At 34.3% G+C, this 15,388-nt stretch overlaps 1 protein-coding gene across 1 annotated transcript in view; it reads left to right on the top strand.

Annotated features, from left to right (window-relative positions):
* The window catches only part of AGBL1 (AGBL carboxypeptidase 1), a 1,143,822-nt gene that overhangs the window by 661,180 nt on the left and 467,254 nt on the right, over nt 1-15,388 (top strand). The window contains exon 21 of the mRNA XM_074285224.1: nt 1,228-1,404. Coding sequence (XP_074141325.1) covers nt 1,228-1,404 — 177 coding nt within the window. The remainder of the gene's footprint in view (nt 1-1,227; nt 1,405-15,388) is intronic.

Raw genomic sequence — 15,388 nt, forward strand, 5'->3', positions numbered from 1 at the left:
ACAATGCAACTCAGTACTTATTATTCAATTAAATACATTTCAATGACTATGGATAAGATGACTTCCTACTTATATTCTATCTTATATGTGCCTAATTATTTATATATTGTCTCCCCCAGTAGAAGGTAAACTTGAATGTGGGACTGTCTTTACCTTTCTTTGTATCTCCAGTACTTAAATGGTTTTTAGTACATAATAGGAACTTAATGAAAGCATTTTGATGTTAATGATAGTGGTGATTAGGCTATATAAAGGGTATATGACAGCTCTAATAGGCACTGAAAAGTATAATAAGCACAGAAAAAAAATTTCCTTCCTGGGATTGAATACATACTCCTATACTGAAATGTTCCTTTCCTCTCACTGATGTGAAGTTCCTCTTTGTTGTATATTAGATCCCATTTATGCCTTCCCATCTTGTGTTATTCTTATTTAGATTTATTTCTTAGATTCTCCATAAATAATTTGCATTTTATGCTTAGAGATCCTTCTCTAGGTAATTTTTATTAAAATTTCTAAAGTACCCATTGAGCACTCAGGCTGTTCATGTATATGTTACTTTTCAGAACATGGGCTTTAATGACATCTCTGCAAAATGTTTGCACCCAATATGCATATCTCCCATTTTCTCTTCACCTGTACCTTTAATTCACTAGAAATTGGGATATTCTAACATTTTCAACCACAGAAAATGGCCAGGGGATCATCTGTATTGAAAAGATGAGTTTTTTCATTAAAGCAAAAAGAAGCATAAGATGGCTAAAGAAACTTTGCAGTTTTCAAAACTATGCCTATTTTCTTCCTTTTATTTACTTTTAGTTATTCTCTTAAATGTTATAGAATCATAGCATCAGAACAGGAAGAAATCTTAGTGGTCTTTGAGTCAACTCCTTCATTTTCATTTTAGGAAGATGAGGCACAATGAGATTAAATGACTTGTGCAGTGTTGCACAGTTACTAAGAGGAAGTAGGATCTGAACCCAAGTTTATGAAAGCCAAAGTTCAATTAGCAGTTATACCTTACTGAGATGATAGATTATCTAATTGTAAGTGATAATATTAACAGTAGGTATTTAGAATCTATTTAGTTTTTTTCCTGTATGGACTATTAGACTGGTCTCTATTTAATAATCCTAGATCTCACTGCAAAGTTCTTGTAACATGTTAATATGAATTTCTAATCTACCTGATTATCTGTGACACACACTATTTAATTTTTCACTACAGGCACTTCCAAAAATCCTTGATAAGGTGGCGCCTGCCTTCACAATAAGTAGCTGCAGTTTCCTGGTAGAGAAATCCAGGGCTTCAACTGCTCGGGTTGTTGTATGGCGAGAAATTGGAGTGTTGAGGAGCTATACTATGGAAAGCAGTTACTGTGGTTGTAATCAAGGACCTTATAAAGTAAGTATCTTTTGCCCAACAATTGGAAAAAAACTTTTATTTGGCTACATAGAGCTTCCTCATCTGTTCTATGAAGAGAGTTGGAGATCTGTGTTCTACATTATGACACACTACTCAAGTTATCATAAGTACATATGTTTTGACTTATTTGATTGATAAACTTAGTATTTATACTAACAGGATAGAATCATTGGTGGATAATATCAGAATAAAGTATATAGGGACTTCACTGCCTTGAAACAGAAGTGGTTACTGGCTTGTATCCATTAACAAAAAAAAATTGTCCGGTTTTGCCCATCCAAATGATATGTTTACTAGAAGGTTAAAGAGACCTCTACTCCTATCTGCTTCCTCAATCAAAGATGAAGCCTTGATGCAATGTTATAGAGCTGATTCTGTCACCTTTGGATTGGTTTATGGATAGGAAGTTTTGTTGTTGTTGTTGTTGTTTTTTAATTGAACAGAACTGCTCAATCATAAAGACAGTTTATGAAGAGAGATCTGATATTCCAGATGGACTTGTGCCTTTGGTATTTATTCAAGTCACTGGTTCTCAAGGTTGTTGTAATATAACCTGAGTCCACTGATATGTGTGTACTATTTGGGTGACCATAGAGCTGATATGGGATTTATAACAAACTGGTGGGAAATAAACTCTTGGATAAATCATGTTCTTTCTACAACTATATTAACATCCCAACCATCTGGGTATCTACTTCAGTACATTGGTTTAACTGTTCTTCACATTCTTCCTCCCAAGGGCCATAAATAAGGGACTTTGTGACAGGGGCAATGTAATGAACACATTTTAATTTGTTAGGAAAGATGATACACAGTTCCTTGGTGACATCCAGTCACACCAAAAATCTCCCTAGCTCACAAGAAATAAAGCATATTACACTGATCCTGTAGTTCTCCTGGGTCAAATGGGAAGCACATGGAGTTGCCATGATTATCTACAACTCAGTGGATAAAGACATGCAAATGAACATTATCTACCTTTCCAAGTGGTCATAATGTGAAAACAATTTTTGGGACACTTCACCAGGACCAGAATGTCTTTCTGTGTCTTTGTGTACCACTTGCATGTGGTGCTAGAGTCTTAGGAGTTTAGAATATCTTTCTTTTTGCAATACACATTTTGGTGGAATGTACCCAATAATTCACATATATAGCTTTCTCCTTGAAAGTATATATTAATCAATCATACAGGATAAAAATGCATGTGGATTATTTAAGGGATATTTTAACTCAAAGACAAATAAGTAAATCTGCCAGAGGATTTCTTTGTATAGGGAACTTTCATAAATACTGCATCTATCTTTTCTGGTATGAAAGGAGTGCCAAAAATTTTTACATGAATTTTCCAGATCATGGGGATGCCATGGCCCTAACTTCACAATGTGGAAGGGAAAACTGCCTACAATCTAGAACTGCAAGAGACCATGAAGATCATTTCATTGAGATATAGTGTTTTATAAATGAAAAAAATGCAACACAGAGAAAAGAAGTGACTTCGACAAAGAAATATAACATATATTATAGCTAGAGTTTAAATCCAAGTATTTTGACTCCAATATCTTCTTTCTACTAGAACAGCAGCTAATGCCCATCCTAGATAGTGGTGATTGAAATGCATTACACTTTCCAGTTGGTATTACAGTTTTAAAATAGTTCCAGCCACATGAAATAAATGTGAAAGACACATTTTAAAGAATTAGAATCTGACAAATAAATCCAAGTTCATACTATCTCCCACAAAATTCCCAATTCAATCTATGGGAGTGATATATACTAAAAGGCAACTTTTGACAATTTTCTGATAAGGTACTATTTGGTATCAAGCTAGTGTTTTTCCTTTGGGACATTCCATGTCAACTTTAGATAGAGTGACTAATACAGAAAGGAAAGAAAACTAGGAATAAAAAGCTCGAGATAATGACAGAACTGGATTTGCTTCAACACTCCCACATTTTATATGAAACACCTCTGAAAAATGGATTGCTTTTCACTTTTTCTTTGCAATTTATTCCTTCCCCAAATTTCTGAGAAGCTGAGCAAAGTTGAAGAGAGTGAGCAAGGGGACCATGAGTAATTTTACATGTGGAGCCTGATACAAAAGAAAGAAACCAATTCAGTTTTGTATGTTTGGTGAGCATGTTGTTTTCAGGTCTATAATGACATCTATGAGCTATAAAACAGCATAGAAATTTCCATCTTGAACACATTGCAAATTATTTTTGTATGGTAGAATGTTGAATCCCAGTTGAACCATGATATTATTATTCTAAGGTCATCTTTCCATTTTTTGTTTAATGTACCATTTATCCAAAAGATGAAGGATACTTAAATACACTCAGGAGGGGCATTCCTTCCTTCCTTCATAAGAATATAAATATTTTTGCAGTTTCTTCACTTAAAGCAACTTTAAAGTCATTCTAATCATTTCCCTCCTAGTACACTAAGTACCTGATTTGTTAGTATTGAAATGAAATATCATTCCTTACAGTGACATTTTTGTTGGAAATACATAAAGGAATTTAGGCTATTACCTTCAAATAATTATTATTAATATATTTCCCCTTCGATTTTTCAATCTTTAAATAGGTTTCCCTTTTCCCTACCTTTTTCAATTCACATGCTTTTGTTTCTCAAGGGTATTTTCTCAGTTGAATAGCCAAGAACTTAAGCTCATATCTTTCTTGAATGTTGAAGTCCCATTGACTTCGAGTTCTCTTTTACTTACTACTATATGATTATTCTGGAGCTATCAGAAGACTAGCTAAAACTAAGGGCTATATCCTATTGTAATACATTTTTAAAGAATCTCTCTGTGTATGAATAACTGTATACTTCACTATAAGTATGTGTTCATTTTTTCATTGACTTTAGTCATACATATGGTAGATTTGGGTAAGTTCAGTTTACTTACATGTCATAGCATAACTTCCTTGATGTCATAATGATCTTCAAGAATTAGGGAAAACAACAATAGTAACAAGTTATGATAATAACCTACCTCAATATGTGATTTTCTGTACAAAATACTTTCATTTACAAAACCACATGTTAAAAATGGTTCAATAAAGTACTATATTCCTGGTAGTGTACTAAGTGCTAGAGATCCAATTATTAACAAGTAAGGCACTACCACTAAATAATCACCCCACAATTATGCCTACATTAAAAATATTTTATCCTAATGAGGAAAAAGTGCATATAATGGGTACATGAAATGGGCAGGAGTATTGTGTGGCAGTGGGAAATTGAGTAGGTAATAAAAATGTTGTGTTGAAAGAGGACTCCTTCCAAGCAAGATAAATAAAACCTTATTTTTAGGAGTTCATTGCTCCAGGGGCATAATTTAAGTTTCCAGTGGAGAGGTGGAGATGAAAGTGATGGTCAGAATTCAGGCAATAGTGTAGTAAAAATAGATAACTTTGGAGGAGGTCAAGAAATTTATGGTTTATTCCTGTTTTAGTTTATCTAGTAGTATCACTTGTTACAACTTATTTCAAATTAAATGAGGAATATGAGACTCAAAGAAAGTATGTGACTTGGACAAATCCCAGCTCAGATGGTTCTGACCATTTTCTCCTTACATTTAAGAATAGTGCTAAGTGATCTGGTATCGACTAGCAATGAGAAAATAGAAATGGCTCCTTCCTGACTCAGAAACCCATACATTTTTTGGTGAGGTTCTTGTCCTTACAACAAGTTGTGTACAGACTTAGAAGAGGGAATCTTGACCAAGGAAAGTGAAAAAAAATGTATAGTCAGCCTGACAATGTATTTGCCAACAAACTGGTTTTTATTCTGTAGAGACTGAATGGTAACTGCCAAGTGGAGATGAGAACCTAGGAATAAAATATAAGAGAAATATACTATTACTCTTATTACCTGTATTGTCTAAGCATGAAAGGAGAGTAAAGGATAGAATGAGAATTATCCTATGGGAACTGGGAGAGGTCTGTGGTATGAATGAAGAGAGTATGGAAATGAAATTAGGCAATCACTACGAATCAGGATCTGTGGTCTCTCAACCTTCCCATGAGGCAAATAATTTTTAGTATATGCTAGGGATGAAATTTGCTGGAGTAAAACATTTGTATTCTTGGGATGAGATTTGCCATGTCCACATTCTAATCCTTCATAGTGTTTGCTCAGATAATGATGCAATGGTATTTCCAACAAGGTTTATAAAAACACAACTGAAAATACTTCATAAATATGTGTATTGAGAATAATTTGTCAGCAATGTTTTATATCAAAAATCAAATCATCTGTTTTATCACTTAGGTTTACTTCCATTGGATAGGTATTTGGACTAGATGGAAACATTTTGTACTTCCATGATTTTATAAATTTATATGTTCTAGAAGGAAAACTGAATTATGGATCATAAGATCAGGTTCTGACAATTATTAATTGAATGTTACCTTGGAAAAGTCATTAGCTTAATGTTTATATCTGCAATATAAGTTCAATGATTCTGTACCATACTTTATAAGATAATGAGAAGATCTTTTAAACTATCCTTTTACCATAGTGCATACTACAATAATATTCCATTATATTCCTATGGCACGATTTGTTCTGAGCAGTTCAACCAGTTTGAACTGTATTAAATTGATCTGAACTGGTTTAAACAATTTCAAATCAGTTTAAACCAGTTCAGAGTAGTTCCATGAAGTTTAAGCCAGTTTAGTTTAGTTTAAAATAGTTTAATCAGTTCAAGTTAGTTCTTTACTATAGTTTACTACAGTTCAAAAATTTTAAATTAATTTAAAAATTTTAAATTAATTTAATCCAGATCAGACCAGTTTAATCTAGTTCTAACCAGCTCCAGAATGAATTTGACTGTTTAATCCAGTCCTAATCCAATTCATAACAATGAAAACCAATTTAATCCAGTTTAATCCATTATAAACCAATTTAATAAAATTCACATGCAATTTAGTTTACTTTAAACCAGTTTGATCCAGTTCAAAGTGGTTCCAATCAGTTAAAATTGAATGGAGTAGTTTAAAAGTCTGTGTGTACACACACACACACACACACACACACACACACACACACACACATATATGCAGGATGGAGAGAAAGTTATATTTTGTATGTGTCAGAGTTGCAAATTTTTCACTTATTAGTTAAAAGATCTTGGAAAAATAATTTCATTTTGCTAAGTTTGAGTGTCCTTATGTAGAAAGTAAAAATAATTAGATTATTACTAAGGCTTATTCCATCTCCAAGATTCTATATTCACTTTCTATATAAATCCAAATATACATCTCCAATTCTAGGACCCTATAAATACATATACTAATAAAATTGTATTTTAATTAAACAATGGTACTAAAGTGGATCACCAACTGTAAAAAATCTAGCAATTTTATGTATTCTATAGATTTAGGAAGGATAAAGCCCCACTCTATCCCAAAACAAAACAAAACTTTTGTATTTCTCTTCTATCTATCTATCTATCTATATGTTGTTATATAATGTAAGCTTCTTGAGGCCAATCATCATTTCATTTTTTTTTTTTGTCTTTGGGTTCTCATGGTCTACAAGCATGTCTGAATATAGTAGGTGATTAATAAATGCTTGTTAACTAATTGATATCGGAACTTTAAAATAAGTGTCACTTCAGACACTTACAGGGTATTTTCTTGCCCTGAAAAAACACTTTTTTAAAAAAAGAAAATTCAGTTAACAAAATTGAGGGAAGCTTTTGAGTGATAATTCTAGTGCCCAAGAGAAAAAAATGGACTTACAAGTCCTGCTATTAAGAGTACCATATGGTTTTAGACTGAGTTAGGAACTGGAATATATGGGTAAAGAAGGAAGAATTTAAAAATGCTAAAGGAAATACAGTGATTTTTATATTCTATTATTATCTCTAGTTTAAAAGCAAAAAAACAATGAGAAATAAAGTGATTGGATCAGGATCAAACAAATGCATAAGATATGATCTCAACTCAGGCTTTTTTGATTTCATGTCCAGTTCTTTTATCTATTATGTCAGTTGGCTATCTTTTTAGCTTAAATATTAGTTTCTAATAGTTATAGTAATAAATCAGTGTAATGTGGGGATAGTAGAAAGTTTGTGGGTTTGAGGTAGATTACATTGGTCTAAATTCCTGTTCTATTCACATAGCATTGGTCAAACTACTTTGCATCTCCAGACTTCAGTATACTTATTTCTAAAATTAAAAATTCATATGAGATGAACATCAAAGTCTTTTAATTTGAAACTTATGATCCCACGGATATGTTAGTCTTCAGCTATCTTATAATAAGCAGCATTACTGTTATGAGCTAATCTTTCTTTAGTAATGAAATATAAAAACTTTGAATCATAACCCTTTCCTCACCTTTTTTTTTTTTTTTAATCAAAGTCATGAATTGTATTGCTTTTTGTTTTGTGACCTTGGTATCTAGGACAGTGCCTTGCACATAGTAGGAGATTACTAAAGGTTCACATCATCTCCTTTTGGCTTCCTGTGATTATAAAGTCAAACTATTTCCATATAATCCCTTAAGTAAGGGGAAAAAAAAAAGATTCAGTTATTTTTATAGAACCTTAGGTTAAATCTCTACTCTGCCACTAATTGCCTGTGTGAACTTGAGCACAAATCAAAGAAAATGATTCCTGCTTTATGGACCTCAGTTCCTTACCTATTAGACTAGGAAATCTCAAAGTTTTTTTTTTTTTTTCTAGTTTCAAGTTTAATTTCAATTGTTGTTCCAAGTTTAATGAAAGAATACAGTAGAGTACAGTAATCAAAAAAAAAAAAAGAGCTTCTTGTTGCTTATTTGTTTTAATCTTTGCAATATGTGTGAAGAAATAAAGAAGAATAAAATAGTCCAAATAACACTAGAAGTTTAAAGAGAAAAGAAATTAACAGGGAGCTAGGAGGAGTCTTGAAGTTTAAGATTAAAAGGGATATATTAAAAACAATATGATCTGTGGTTTGAAATTTTCAGAAATCTCTCATTCCGAGAAAAAGGTTTAGAAACCCTAGCAAGTGTACTTTTAAAACATTAATGTGGGAAGGAAACTACAAAATTCAGGAATAGAGGAAACAAAGAAATATTCAAAGTAGGCTGGAAGAAAAAGTTAAAGAACCTTATTTCCCCTTACTGCAGGTAGCAGACTGCCTAGGAAATTCACTTCCTCTAGACATACCTTATACAAACCAGAGAGAGAAGAAAGAAAGAAGGAGGGCTCACAAAGCTGAACCACATGTTTACCATCTCATTGCTGTGACCATGAAAAATGCTTTTTCCGTGCTGTGTGTCTATTTAGATACAGGCATGCTTGCCTGTCAGCAGATTGCATGCTGGGGCTAGAACCAATGGATTTGGACTTCACAGAATAGTCTTTTGCTGCTAAAGTAAAAGGTTCATATCCATTAGGAATGGCTCTGGCCACAAACTGAATCAGGGGAAGAGGGAGGGCCATTAAAAGACTTCTCCACTTCCTTTTAAGTACTATAATTCTCAACACCCAAAGTTATATATATTTTCCATAAAGTAGGTGGAGGAAAATTCCCTAATCATTAGATTGAATTTCTGAGAGTTAGAAGTCATTCATATCCAAACATTTTTCTTACTGACCTTAGTTTGTTCCATTCAATAGAAAACAAATAATGTAAAGTATAAAGGATATTCTATGTGTGATTAAAAAAAATGCCCAATTAGCCTTTGGAAATAGTATGATTTATACAGAGATATAATGTCTTATACTTAGGAAACATTTGAACAGATTTTGAATTCACTAATATTAACCAGTAGAGTGCAGTGATATATTTATAAATACATACACATTTTACCAGGTACTGGTCACTGTTCACATGGTGGAGGATCAATATACAAGCATTATTAAGTATGTAACAGGTACTGTGATAGACTCTGGGTATATAAAGGCAAAAGTAACGGAGTCTATACCCTTGAGAATCTCATAATCTAACATGGGGAGGCAATATGTAAAAGTATGTACACACACACATACATAAGTGTAAATATGCTCATGTCCCTATTTATCTACCTGTGAATGTATAGATTGATATGTGAATGCATACTTAAATGTCTAAATACTGAGGCATGTGTACTTGGACAAATATGGTCACAAATGTATGTACTTATGCGTAAAAGTTCATTTGAGCTAGATGGTACAATGAAAAGGGTATTGGGTCTGGAGTCAAGAAAACTCATCTACCGGAGTTCAAATTTAGCCTCAGTGACTTAGTAGTTGTGTGATCCTGGGCAAGTCATGTAATACTGTTTACTTCAATTTCTTATCTTTAAAATAAGCTGGAGATGGAAATGGCATTGTTTTCTTTGCCAAGACAATTTAAAATGGGTCACAAAGAGTTGTACACAACTGAAATGACAGGTGAAGCTATATATACTTGGGTGTTTGTTTGTGTGTATTTATGGATCTATACACAGATCTATAGGTATAGATAGGATAGATGCTATATGTATACATACTTCTTAGGTTCTTACTAAGTGCTAATGAGATAATGAGATATTAAGTTCTTACTAAGTGCTAAGTCGGTACTTGACAATTCTCTAGCTCTGGCCTTTACTGGGAGTTTTACCCCTTTGAACTTCTGGGGAGGAGCTTAATGTTTAAAAGGAGCAAGTTCATTGGTAGAAGTAATCTTCCCACAAGCCCTTGCATTACCCCATGCCCAATCTCTGGGAGGATAAAAGAGGGAAGCACTCTGGAGGAGGAGGAGTCTACTCTAGGTCAGAGTTGGCAGCTCTTTACAGGAAGAAGAATCTGGCCAAGAGACTGAGTTGACACAGTAGATCTCCTCCCAGAGAGCGATCAGCAGTTTCTGGAGACAACAGAACATTACATATTGGCGTCCACAACGTGGGGCAAGGACTTTTGCTTATCCTGACAAGGACTTATTCTGAGCCCTTCAGAGGAGCGTCAGAAAGTCTTTTCCACTAGAATCAGGATCGTGTCTATCCCTCTAGATAAGGAGGATATTAAAAAGATTTGCCTTTTCAGTGCCCATCATTAATTTGGGTGAGCCTTATAAAAGATATGAATGGACAGTTTTGCCACAGGGAATGAAAAACAGCCCTACTATGTGCCAAATGTATGTTGCCGCTGCTCTTGCTTCAGTAAGAAAAGCATTTCCAAAAGTAATATTGTTACATTATATGGATGATATTTTGGGATGTGCACCTGAGGAACAAATGTTAGAAGCATGTCTACAAAAGACCATGGAAACACTAAAGTACTACAAACTGCATATAGTTACAGAAAAAATTCAAAGACATGCTCCTTTTCAATATTTAGGATATGAAATATATCCTAAGACACTCACAGTGCAAAAGCTTTCTTTAAGAACAGAGAAGTTGGACACCTTAAATGATTTCCAAAAATTAATAGGAGATATCCAATGGATGCGTCCAGTGTTAGGCTTAACTACCAATCAACTGCAACCTCTATATGACATTTTAAAGGGGAGACAGTGCTTTAAATTCACCACGCCAGCTTACAAAAGAAGCACAAAAGGCTTTGAGAGAAGTTGAACTGGCTTTATCCAATGTGGTTGAAAGAATCACTCAAAAACCCTTGGAAATATCCGTTTTTGCTGCAAAAGAGGCACTCACAACAGTCTTTCATCAAGGACATAGTGTGACTGAGTGGGTGAACATCCCAGCACAACCAGAAAAAAGCCTTACTCCATACCCAGTGCTTGTGGTTAGAATTTTATTAAAGGCTATTAAGAGAGTAATACAATTATCTGGGATAAGGCCTGAAAAAATATAGACATTCTATACTAACACACAAATTAATGTATGCTGTGAGACCATCCCAGAATGGCAAATTTTATTGGTCACAGCTCCAAATTTTGCACATGGGTCTCCATTAAAGATAACCCGGCTACTACATAATTGGTGATGGATTTTTTTTATTTTATTTTATTTTTTTAAATTCATTTTTCCAAATTATCACCTCCCTCCCTCCACTCCCTCCCCCCGATGGCAGGTAATCCCATACATTTTACATGTGTTACAATATAACCTAGATATAATATATGTGTGTAAATACCAATTTCTTGTTGCACATTAATTATTAGCTTCCGAAGGTATAAGTAACCTGGCTAGATAGACAGTAGTGCTAACAATTTACATTCGCTTCCCAGTGTTCCTTCTCTGGGTGTAGTTATTTCTGTCCATCATTGATCAACTGGAAGTGAGTTGGATCTTCTTTATGTTGAAGATTTCCATTTCCATCAGAATACATCCTCATACAGTATTGTTGTTGAAGTGTATAGTGATCTTCTGGTTCTGCTCATTTCACTCAGCATCAGTTGATTTAAGTCTCTCCAAGCCTCTCTGTATTCCTCCTGCTGCTCATTTCTTACAGAGCAATAATATTCCATAACCTTCATATACCACAATTTACCCAACCATTCTCCAATTGATGGACATCCATTCAACTTCCAGTTTCTAGCTACAACAAAAAGAGCTGCCACAAACATTTTGGCACATACAGGTCCCTTTCCACTCTTTAGTATTTCTTTGGGATATAATCCCAATAACAGCAATGCTGGGTCAAAGGGTATGCACAGTTTGACAACTTTTTGGGCATAGTTCCAAATTGCTCTCCAGAATGGCTGGATTCTTTCACAACTCCACCAACAATGTATCAGTGTCCCAGTTTTCCCACATCCCCTCCAATATTCATCATTATTTGTTCCTGTCATCTTAGCCAATCTGACAGGTGTGTAGTGGTATCTCAGAGTTGTCTTAATTTGCATTTCTCTGATCAGTAGTGATTTGGAACACTCTTTCATATGAGTGGATATAGTTTCAGTTCTCTATATATTTTGGAGATGAGACCTTTGTCAGAACCTTTACTTTTAAAAATATTTTCCCAATTTGTTACTTCCCTTCTAATCTTGTTTGCATTAGTATTGTTTGTACAGAAACTTTTTAGTTTGATGTAATCAAAACCTTCTATTTTGTGATCAATAATGATCTCTAATTCTCCTCTGGTCATAAACTCCTTCCTCCTCCACAGGTCTGAGAGGTAGACTATTCTCTGTTCCTCTAATCTATTTATGATCTCATTCTTTATGCCTAAATCATGGACCCATTTTGATCTTATCTTGGTATATGGTGTTAAGTGTGGGTCCATATCTAATTTCTGCCATACTAATTTCCAGTTTTCCCAACAGTTTCTTCCGAATAATGAATTTTTGTCCCTAATGTTGGTATCTTTGGGTTTGTCAAAGATTAGATTGCTATAGATGTACCCTTTTTTGTCCTGTGTATCTAATCTGTTCCACTGATCTACCGTTCTATTTCTTAGCCAGTACCAAATGGTTTTGGTGACTGCTGCTATATAATATAGCTTTAGATCAGGTACACTTAGACCACCTTCCTCTGACTTTTTTTTTTTCATTAGTTCCCTTGCAATTCTCGACCTTTTATTCTTCCATATGAATTTTGTTGTTATTTTTTCTAGGTCATTAAAATAGTTTCTTAGGAGTCTGATTGGTATAGCACTAAATAAATAGATTAGTTTGGGGAGTATTGTCATCTTTATTATATTTGCTTGGCCTATCCAAGAGCACTGAATGTCTTTCCAATTATTTAAATCTGACTTTATTTTTGTGGCAAGTGTTTTGTAATTTTTCTCATATAATTCCTGACTTTTCTTTGGTAGATGGATTCCCAAATACTTTATACTCTCAACATTTGTTTGGAATGGAATTTCTCTTTGTATCTCTTGCTGTTGCATTTTGTTGGTGATATATAAGAATGCTGAGGATTTATGTGGATTTATTTTGTATCCTGCCACTTTGCTGAAATTCTGAATTATTTCTAATAGCTTTTTAGCAGAGTCTTTGGGGTTCTCTAAGTATACCATCATGTCATCTGCAAAGAGTGATAGTTTGATTTCCTCATTTCCTACTCTAATTCCTTGAATCTCTTTCTTGGCTCTTATTGCCGAGGCTAGCGTTTCTAGTACTATATTGAATAGTTGGCGATGGATTTTTGAAGAAAAGGTTTCTAAGGTTCCTCTTAAAGGACCAACAATCTTTACAGATGTCTCCAAAGAAAATATTTGTGCTGTATACACTCATGATTTAACCATAAAGAGAGTAGTCAGAACTCCTTTTCAGTCCACTCAACAGAATGAATTATTTGCTATCATGCTAGCTCTTACTTATTACCCAGGAAACATAAATATAATTACTGATTCAGCCTATTCAATAAGTATAGTACAAAAAATTGCCACAGCCCAAATAAAATTTGTAGCCTCTAATATTTATCAGCTCTTTAAGGAACTTAAGAGCAAGTGAGAAAGCATCCAGGCAAGATTTATATCTTGCATGTCCACTTGCATAGTGGACTTCCAGGTCCTATTTTTGATGGAAATTCAAAGGCAGATAGCCTTTTAACTATGTTAGCCAATACTCTTTTATTTCAGGAAGCACAAGAATCTCATTCTAAATTTCATCAGGCTGCTTGAGCTTTACATTTACAATTTGGAATAACAAGACAGGAAGCTAGGGGCATAGTAAAAAGCTGTCCAGCTTGCCTTCCTTTCCACCCTTTTACACTCCCTTCAGGGAAGAATCCTCATGCTTTGAGACCCAATAAAATCAGGCAAATGGATGTGACCCACTATAAATCTTTTGTTCATCTGTCTTTCATCCACGTGGTAGTAGATACCTTTTCAGGATTCACTTTTGCAGTGCTAACGTCAAAAGAGACAGCCCAAGTAGTCACTGAATTCCTTATCCAAGCATTTGCAATTATGGGTGTGACAGAAGAAATAAAAATAGATAATGGACCTGCGTACATTTCTAAACATTTTGTGTACTTTTGTGTGCATTATAAGATTTTACACACCACTGGAATACCTTTTAATCTGCAAGGTTAGGCAATAGTAGAGAGAAAAAAAAAAACAAAAAAAACTTTAAGACACTCCTCCAAAAACAAAAGAAAGGGGGAGCCACAGGTAACCCTAGAGAACTTCTAAATTTAGTTCTCTATACCATTAATTTTCTAATTTTTGACAAAGATGCACTGGCTCTGGCAGACAGGTTTTATAACCCACCAGAAGGGCAGTGTCCAGTGCAAGCAGCTCCATTGTCCTTAGATAATCGCCAGGTGATGTGGAGAGACCCAGAAAATGGTGAATGGAATGGACCATATAGGTTAACTGCCTAGGGGAGAGGGTTTGCTTGTATTTCTTCAGATGGAGAAAGAATCAGATGGGTGCCAATGAGTCGTATTCACCTTGTCCACTGGAGAGAGACGGAAAAAGAGAAAGACCTCAAAACAAAGGAGAAAATCTAAGAAACATCTGACACTAAAAGAGCATGGCTAATAAGAAGACTGTTAAAGAATTTTAAAACCAGCAGGAATCATTGGATATCCTAACACAAGATAAGACTAATGGACAATGGATTTATGGACATTTATAAATTCTCAATTTATGATTATTTGATCATGTTATATGTTACATACTTCTATGTATGTAATATGTAATGTTAATATGTTAGTATGTGTTTATATAATCTATGTAATTATATGTAATACCTCCCATATTGATGGATTTATGTTTCAACATCATGACTACCCTATGTTCTAAATCAAAAAAAAAGGGGGAGATGTTAGGTTCTTACTAAGTGCTAATGAGATAATGAGATATTAAGTTCTTACTAAGTGCTAAGTTGGTATTTAACAATTCTCTAGTTCCAGCCTTTAAAGGGAGTTTTACTCCTTTGAACTTATGGGGAGGAGTTTAATATTTAAAAGGAGCAAGTTCATTGGTAGATGTAATCTTCCCACAAGCCCTTGCATTATCCCATGCCCATTCTCTGGGAGGATAAAAGAGGGCAGCACTCTGGAGGAGGAGGAGTCTACTCTAGGTCAGAGTTGGCGGCTCTCTACAGGATGAAGAATCTGGCCGAGAGACTGATTTGAGACCGCA

The sequence above is a fragment of the Sminthopsis crassicaudata genome, chromosome 2, assembly GCF_048593235.1.
Source record: "Sminthopsis crassicaudata isolate SCR6 chromosome 2, ASM4859323v1, whole genome shotgun sequence".
Taxonomy (NCBI): Eukaryota; Metazoa; Chordata; class Mammalia; order Dasyuromorphia; family Dasyuridae; genus Sminthopsis; species Sminthopsis crassicaudata.